The sequence below is a fragment of the Sapajus apella genome, unplaced genomic scaffold (genome assembly GCF_009761245.1).
Source record: "Sapajus apella isolate SASKATOON/1434 unplaced genomic scaffold, GSC_monkey_1.0 scaffold88, whole genome shotgun sequence".
NCBI lineage: Eukaryota > Metazoa > Chordata > Mammalia > Primates > Cebidae > Sapajus > Sapajus apella.
The window spans coordinates 6,696,746-6,704,799 of NW_022437028.1; the positions used below are offsets into that span (position 1 = coordinate 6,696,746).

The 8,054-nt window shown below is 52.4% G+C and overlaps 1 protein-coding gene and 1 long non-coding RNA gene across 2 annotated transcripts in view; one reads left to right on the forward strand and one right to left on the reverse strand.

The window, feature by feature from the left end:
- Positions 1-8,054, forward strand: part of LOC116534586 — a 17,912-nt gene that overhangs the window by 2,965 nt on the left and 6,893 nt on the right. The gene's annotated exons all lie outside the window — the stretch shown is intronic.
- PRKRIP1 (PRKR interacting protein 1) overlaps positions 4,408-8,054 on the reverse strand; it is a 30,621-nt gene continuing 26,974 nt past the window's right edge. Inside the window, exon 6 of the mRNA XM_032255063.1 lies at positions 4,408-6,061. Coding sequence (XP_032110954.1) covers positions 5,961-6,061 — 101 coding nt within the window. The 3' untranslated portion in view covers positions 4,408-5,960. The remainder of the gene's footprint in view (positions 6,062-8,054) is intronic.

The following is an 8,054-nucleotide window of genomic DNA, read 5'->3' on the forward strand; positions in this document are numbered from 1 at the left end:
TTTTTTTTTTTTTTGAGACGGAGTTTCACTCATGTTACCCAGGCTGGAGTGCAATGGCGCAATCTCGGCTCACCGCAACCTCCGCCTCCTGGGTTCAGGCAATTCTCCTGCCTCAGCCTCCTGAGTAGCTGGGATTACAGGCACGCACCACCATGCCCAGCTAATTTTTTGTATTTTTAGTAGAGATGGGGTTTCACCATGTTGACCAGGATGGTCTCGATCTCTTGACCTCGTGATCCACCCGCCTCGGCCTCCCAAAGTGCTGGGATTACAGGCTTGAGCCACCGCGCCCGGTCTTAATTTTTGTATTTTTAGTAGAGACGGGGTTTCACCATTTTGGCCAGACCGGTCTCAAACTTCTGGCCTCAAGTGATCTGCCAGTCTCGGCCTCCGAAAGTAGTGTTGAGATTACTGGGGTGAGCTAAGCCACCACACCTGGCCTATAATTGTTTTTTTTTTTTTTTTTTTTTTTTTTTTTTTTTGGTTTCTTGTCATCCAGGCTGGAGTGCAATGGTGTGATCCCGGCTCACTACAACTTCCACCTCCCAAATTCAAGTGATTCTCCTGCCTCAGCCTCTCCCTTACAGGCACCCACCAATACGCCCAGCTAATTTATATATATATATTTTAGTAGAGAACAGGGATTCGCCATGTTGGCCAGACTGGTCTCCAACTCCTCACCTCAAGTGATCCACTCGCTTAAACCAAGCTCCTAAACCCAGAGGATGTTTCAGCGGTCAGCCTTGTCTGTCACTGGGGACCCTTCCTTCCACCAGGAAATCTTGTGAGTCTGCTTGCTCGTCCCTGTTTTCTGTCCCCTCGATACGTGATTCTCATTGTTCTGTCTGGGTCCCCTCTCTTCACTCCTCTCTGACTGGCCTCATCCACTCCCATAGTTCCAAGGACGAGGGCAGCCTGACAACCAGCATCACCTCCAGCCTTGATCTCTCTTTCCAGCACACACACCAGGGCCCTCCACTTCACCAGGCCCACAGCTGAATCTGTCATCTTCCCTCACATTCCTCCTCCACCTGAAGCAGGAGTGGCAGCGAACAAACCTTTCCAACACTGAACTGGGAAGGAAGCAGCAGTTTTATTTGGCCGGGAGCTGTGGCTGGCTCAAGCCTCGATAACCAAGCTCCCCAGCTAGAAAATCCTGGCCTCCTTTAAAGGCTCACAATCTGAGAGAGCACATGTGAGAGGGCTGTGACCGATGAGGTGAGCGAGGGGTACGTGGACTTAGGTGGTCGGGGGGGGGGTTGCAAGACTGAGGGAGAACGATGGAGGGCGTTTCCCCATATTACGCCTGCAGTCTATAGATAGGAGTACGATGAAGCGTTGGGGGTTTGTCTCCTCCACTGACCTTGGGCCTTCAATTTTCAACTTTTACTTCTCCTTTTGAAATGCAATGGAGAAGGCTAAGCGGAAGTGGTCTTAGAAGCTCAGGAGGGAGGGAGTCTCCTTCCTCACACCAGCTGGGTCGGCTGTCTCAGAAAGGTTCCCTCCCCAGCAGGTCGTGTGAATTCTCCCACCTCCATGGCGCTGGCCCATCCCCCACTTCTCCCTGTGCCCACCTGCTTCTGCACTCAGGGTACCATCACCTCTGCTCTGCATGGCAAGGCAGGAGCTTGTCCGCTTTCACAAACTCAAAGGTCCCCTTGTGTCTCTCCACTCCAGCCCCTGCCATGGCAGGGGCGCCTCCCCCAACCCCAGCTTGCTTTCTGGGCACTCCTGCTCTCCTGAGCCACCTAAGAGCTCAGCTCGGCCCTCGCCTTCGCGGAGGCCTGGGTCAGGTGCCCACACCACGCTGTGCTGCTCTCCCTGGCTCCTGTTTCTGCTCAGACCTGGAGCCCCTTGAAGGCTAGGACTGTCTTGTCCGCCACCATCCCCAGTGCCTGGCAATGGGCCTTGGAATCCTTTGGATTTTGCACATAGTTGGTGCTCAATAAACATTTGCTATGTTTTTATTATATTTTTTTGAGATGGAGTTTCACTCCTGTTGCCCAGGCTGCAGTGCAGTGGGTTCACTGCAACCTCTGCCTCCTGGGTTCAAGTGATTCTCCTACCTCAGCCTTCTGAGTAGCTGGAATTACAGGCATGCACCACATGTGGATAATTTCTGTATTTTTAGTAGAGATGGGGTTTCTCCATGTTGGTTGGCCAGGCTGGTCTCCAACTCCTGGCCTCAGCCTCCCAAAGTGCTGTGATTACAGGGATGAGCCCCTGCACCCAACCTTTTATTTTTGAGAGATCTTGCCCTGTTACCCAGGCTGGAGTGTGGTGGCATGATCATAGCTCACTGCAGCCTCGACCTCCCAGGCTCAAGTGATTCTCCCACTTCAGCCTCACAAGTAGATAGGACTACGCCACCACACCAGGCGCATTTTTCAATTTTTATTTTGTAGAGATGGAGGTCTCACTGTGTTGCTCAGGCTGGTCTTGAACTCCTGGGCTAAAGCAATCCTCCCACCTAGGCCTCCCAAAGTGCTGGGGTTACGGGCATGAGCCACCACGTGGGCCCAGTGGATCTGCTACCTTTGGTGGAGTAAGAAAACGGGAGGCCTCCTGGAACTTGCTCCAGGTTAATTTCCAAGAGTGTTCTCGCTACTGAAGTATATGTTAATATATGGTAATCGTGGCTCACTTTAGTCAAGTATGCCAAATAGTAAACAGAAATTAACTTCCAAGAGGGAGAAGGAGAAAACACAGTGTTTCTGTGATGAATGCAAAGGAATTGGACTGAGTTCTGTTTCCATCTCCAAGAGTTACTAGAAAGTCACTCCTCTAACTCAATTTTAATGTCTTGTTTTTGTTTACCAAAATATAAATGTTGGAAATGGAAGTAAATTTAAAATGGTAACAGGGCAGGGCTCGGTGGTGCACACCTATAATCCCAGCACTTTGGAAGGCGGAGGTGGGAGGGTCCTTTGAGCCCAGAAGGTGGAGACCAGCCTCGGAAAGATGGCAAAACTCCATCTCTACAAAAAAATACAAAAATTAGCCAGGCATAGTGGTGCATGTCTGTAGTCCCAGCTACTAGGGAGGGTGAGGTGGGAGAATGGCTTCAGCCCAGGAGTTGAAGGCTGCAGTGACCCATGATGGCACCATCACACTCCAGCTTGGGTGACAGAGCAAGGTTTTGTCTCAGAATGAACTAATTAAGCGGTTGATTTCCAGTAGCTTTAAAAAAAAAAAAGGGGAGGGTTCTGTAGTAGAATCTCCTGGGGCACCTGTTTAAATGTGTATTTGGGAGTGGATCATAAATTATGCAGAATCTCTGGGGCATCACCCGGGAACTCAGATCTGTTTGTTTTTAAGACTGGGTCTCACTCTGTTGCCCAAGTTGTAGTGCAGTGGAGTGATCATGGCTCACTGCAGCCTTCAACTCCTGGCTCAAAGGATCCTCCCACCTTAGCTTCCCAAGTAGCTGGGACTATAGGTGCACACCATCACACTCAGCTAATTTTAAAATTTTTTGTAGAGGCCGGGCGTGGTGGTTCACGCCTGTAATCCTAGCACTTTGGGAGGCCGAGGTGGGTGGATCACCTGAGGTCAGGAGTTCAAGAACAGCCTGGCCATCACGGTGAAACCCCATCTTTAAAAAAAAAAAAAAAAAAATTTTTTTTGTAGAGATGGGGTCTCACTATGTTGCCCAGGCTGGTCTCAAACTCCTGGGCTAAAGCAATCCTTCTGCCTAAGCCTCCCATAGTGCTGGGATTACAGGTGGGAGTTCACTGTGCCTGGCCAAAAGAATTCTTGTGCGTGCGGTTTTCTGAGACGGTTGTTACATACATCTCTGTGTTCAGTTCCCGACTCCCCCCACCCACGAGCCATGTGGGACATTACTTCATGATTCTCCCCTAATCCTGTTTTTTTGGGGAGGGCAGGGGCTCTCAGTATTACCCACTCCTTTCTCAATGATGACACATTTGTTCCTCTTTTCCCAAATAAATGATGCCCTAAAGACAGACTGTCTCAAGGTCCTGATGACCTATTAATAATGGCCAGAAATGGCTACAGGACACGATCTGCCTAAACATCACCATCTTCTTCGCACCCAGTGGGGACGAAACCCACCGCAATCTGGCATCCTTTGTGTCGCCATGTGCCCACCCACCCCACATGCCTGCAGCCAGCATCTCTCTTGGCCGAGTGAGCTGGCAGAGTCAGGAAGGGACTTGCCCAGTCCCCTGGCTTACCAGAGGCAGGGCTCAAAGCCAGGTCATCTGGCTCCAAGCCCCAGCAACCTCCGCAGCACTGAGGATGCCCACAAGCTGCAGGCTGCAGATTCAGAGCAGGGGCTGTGACCACGTGGAGGCGGGGAGAGGGGCGGAAACCAACAGTCCAAAGACAGGAGAAATAAAACTGAAACGCAAAGCCAGTCCCAGACAGAGAAAAACAGGTTTCAAATGTGCGGCCAGGGCGTGTGCTCATTTATTAAGGCTGCTTCTCCGTGTCCGCTTCCTGGGAAAGAAAATCCCTGTGACATGAACCAATGAAGGGACAGGAGCTATCACAGATGTCACAGGGCTCAGCGAGGAGCCGGGGAAATCTACACCACAGAAATAAAATGTCAAATGTTTCTGGGTTTCCTTTCCCTTCATTCAAAACCACTATTTCCTTAATTCTATCAAAGTGTGTAAAGGGCGCAAAATATACTTAGAAACTTAGAGCGAAATCATCCAAAACTGGAGCCAAGGCCCTACCTAGAAACTCTCTCTGTTGCCCCTGTTGGCCTGAAACATGGAGGTCAAAGGTTGGTCTCAGCTCCCCCCAGGCACCCTGGCTCCCAGCACAGTGCCCCGGCCTCTGTGTTTATCATCATCGTTTTTTACGAGACAGGGTCTCGCTCTATTGCCCAGGCTGGACTTGAATCCCTGGACTCAAGTGGTCCTCCCACCTTGGCCTTCCGAGGAGCTGGGATTCTAGGCACTAGTCGCTGTGCCGGGCTGCCCTGCTCTCTGCAGGTGCCTTCTCTGCATGGGCCCAGCGCCTGGACACTGATCTGGGGCTGCACCACCTGAGGACACAGCAGATCCACCCCCTCCCTGCCGGCCCAGCTGCTGTGACCCCAAGGAAAGCCCCGAGCGGTTTCAGTCCTGAGGAGCTCCACCCACTTGACAGAGTCCTGCCACTCAGCCCATTTGTTTAGACCCCGTTCCACCTCGGGATGAAAACGCAGCTGTTGGTAAAGAACCCCAGTACGGCTGGGATTCCCCCGCCCTCTGCTCTGGCTCAGCCCAGCCTGGATTCTCCGGCTGGTCATCCTCTGGCCACCTGCTCTTCCTCCACAGCACTTTCCACACACCACACGCCCTTCCTGTGGCCCAGTCCCTGGTGGAGTTCCCAGCCCAGGCCTTCCTGCGCACACCCGGGGCTTCCCAGAACACACGGGGCACCGGGAGCTGTGGTGGGAGCAGACCTTCTTGGGCATGGTCCCCACTTCCCACGAGGGTGAGTGGGGGCCTGGGCTGGCAACACAGGCCAGCCCCACAGCTGAGGGCACCTCCTCACTGAGCCTGGGACCAGGTCCGCATAATGGGGCCTGTGGAGTTTTCAGTCCCTGTGGGAATGGTGGCATCTCCTAGCCTTCTCCAGAGTATCTGTGACTCACAGTCCACACATCCCAACAAAACCCAAGGGTGTTCTGCTCTTTACTAAATAAATGTTCTTTTTCCAGAAACCAGCCCCAAACTCATCGCCATTCAAATATGACAAGGTGAAGCTCTCTGTCCCCTTTTACCAGGAGAGTGGATGCCGTCTGCAAGGCAGTGCCTTCGTGTGCCGGGGAGGTGGCCCCTCGGCCTCCCAACCCTGCTACAGGCAGGACTGCAAGCAGCTCGGGAGGGTCTCCTTTGCTGTCCATCCAGCGGGACCTCTCGGGGGGAGAAAGTCAAACAGCCGCCTTTCCCTTCTGCTCTCAGCACGAGCTGGGTTCCAGGCAGCAGCTGCAGCAGACGTCATCGCCCCATGATGAAGCTGGGCACCTCCTCCTCCTCCTCCTCCGTTCCAGACGCCTCCGCAGAGCTGCTGGACCCCTGCTCCTCAGGCTGACTGGGCCCTGTAACCACATGACATTCAATTGACAGATATGTAAAATTGTTCAGGGTCAAGTGTGCTTTCAAAGAGGAGAGCTGACGAGAAGTCAGGAAGTCCCCATTCATGGACCACACAGTGAGAAACCAGGGCCACGGCTCACGCCTGACAGTCCCCCGAGCCATTCCCTGAGAGTAAGAGTTGGTCACAGGCCTGATCTACCGCTGCTCGGACGGGTACACCCCATCCTTACCCAAAGGCCCAGAGGCACACGCAAGATCTGACACCCCATAACCAAGGCCCTACTGCTTTTACATGGCTTCCGCCCCCTGCCATGTTCACCTCCTGGGTGGGCGACTTCCCAACCCAGCTCTTCAACACCAGGCTGACAACCCTCTCACTCAAGTCTCAAGTTCTCACTGCCGTCTGCAAAAAGATTTCTGAAACCTGTGTGGCACAGGGCTCTGCCCCTACACATACGCCAGCTTCCCGGCTCCTCCCAAGCATGGCCCAGGAACCCCCTCCTGACACCTGTGTGCACCACGGCTTCCCCGTCCCATCTGACTGCCAGCCAGAAGCATAGCAGGAGGACAACGTGTTCCCAACGCCTCCTCCCCCCATCTTCATGTGGGAGCAGGAGGACAAGTGAGAGTTGGAAAGGCAGAGGCAGAGGCCACAAGGCAACTGATGGCCCAGCTCAGATACACCAGGCAGCCACCCGCAGGCACTGTGGCTTCAGCAACTCACAACTGGGTGGGCGTGCCCGGGCAGGCCAATGGCTCCTCCCTGCATATGTGCAGGTGATGCACTGGCCACCACACGCCCACTACACACCCTGAGCTTTGCTACTGCTGTGTCACCACAGGTCAGACAAAGGGCCTCTAAGCAGGAGACCCTGCACTGCCAAAGGCACAGCCCAGCCTAAAATTCAATGCCATACCCAGAAAGAACACACACGGCACTGGCAAAAGCAGCTAGAAGACTGAGTTTCCTTAATTTGGGCATCTCTTCTTCCCCTTAAGCTCATACCACACAGCATGACTAGCTTCAAAAGTTCAAATGGGGAAGCCAGACGCAATGGCTCATGCCTGTAATCCCAGCACTTTGGGAGGCCGAGGCAGGTGGATCACTTGAGGACAGGAGTTTGAGACCAGCCTGGCCAACATGGTAAAACCCAGTCTCTAATAAAAGTACAAAAAAATTTAGCCAGGCATGGTTGTGCAGGCCTGTAATCCCAGCTACTCCGGAGGCTGAGGCAGGAGAATTGCTTCAGCCTGGGAGGCAGAGGTTGCAATGAGCCAAGATCACAACATTGCACTCTAGCCTGGGTGACAGAGCAAGATTTCATTTCAAAAAAAAAAAAAAGCATAGGATCTGATCGTTAATTGTGATCTTGATGAACTGTAGTACACTGAACTGGATGTTTGCGGAAGAGAGTAATACCAGAGGACTCAAAGGATTCCCTGTGGCTGAAAAACCTCTGAAAATGCAGTATAGGCTGTGAATCCCTTCTCCAAAATGCTTGGTACCGGAAGTGTTTCAGATTTCGGATGTTTTCAGATTTTGGAATGAGGTATCTTGGGAATGGGACCCAAGTCTAAACATGAAATTCATTTACATTTCATATATCCCCCATACACTTAGCCTGAAGGTAAATGTAACATTTAAAAATAATTTTGTGTGAGAATCATGCAGGCGCAGTTGTGCCCTCCGGCGCACCTGGCTACTCTGCCCCAACCCTTGACTCGGCCGAATACCACATATCTCCAGAAACCCGACAGACGCAAGTCGAGCGGCTGGCCACAAGGGCCGGATGAAGTGAGAGTACCTGCTTCAGTACAACCACCCCAACCGCCAAGGAGCCGTCAAAGATCCCGCCTTGGTTCGCTGGACCTCTGCAAGATCAACAATGTCAGGCCCACTCCTAAAAACTCACGCTTGGGAGCTCTGTGTGGATTTGGGCCCCTCTTCTCCTGGAATTGTGTCTTCTTTTTTTTTTTTTTTTTTTTTTTTTTGGG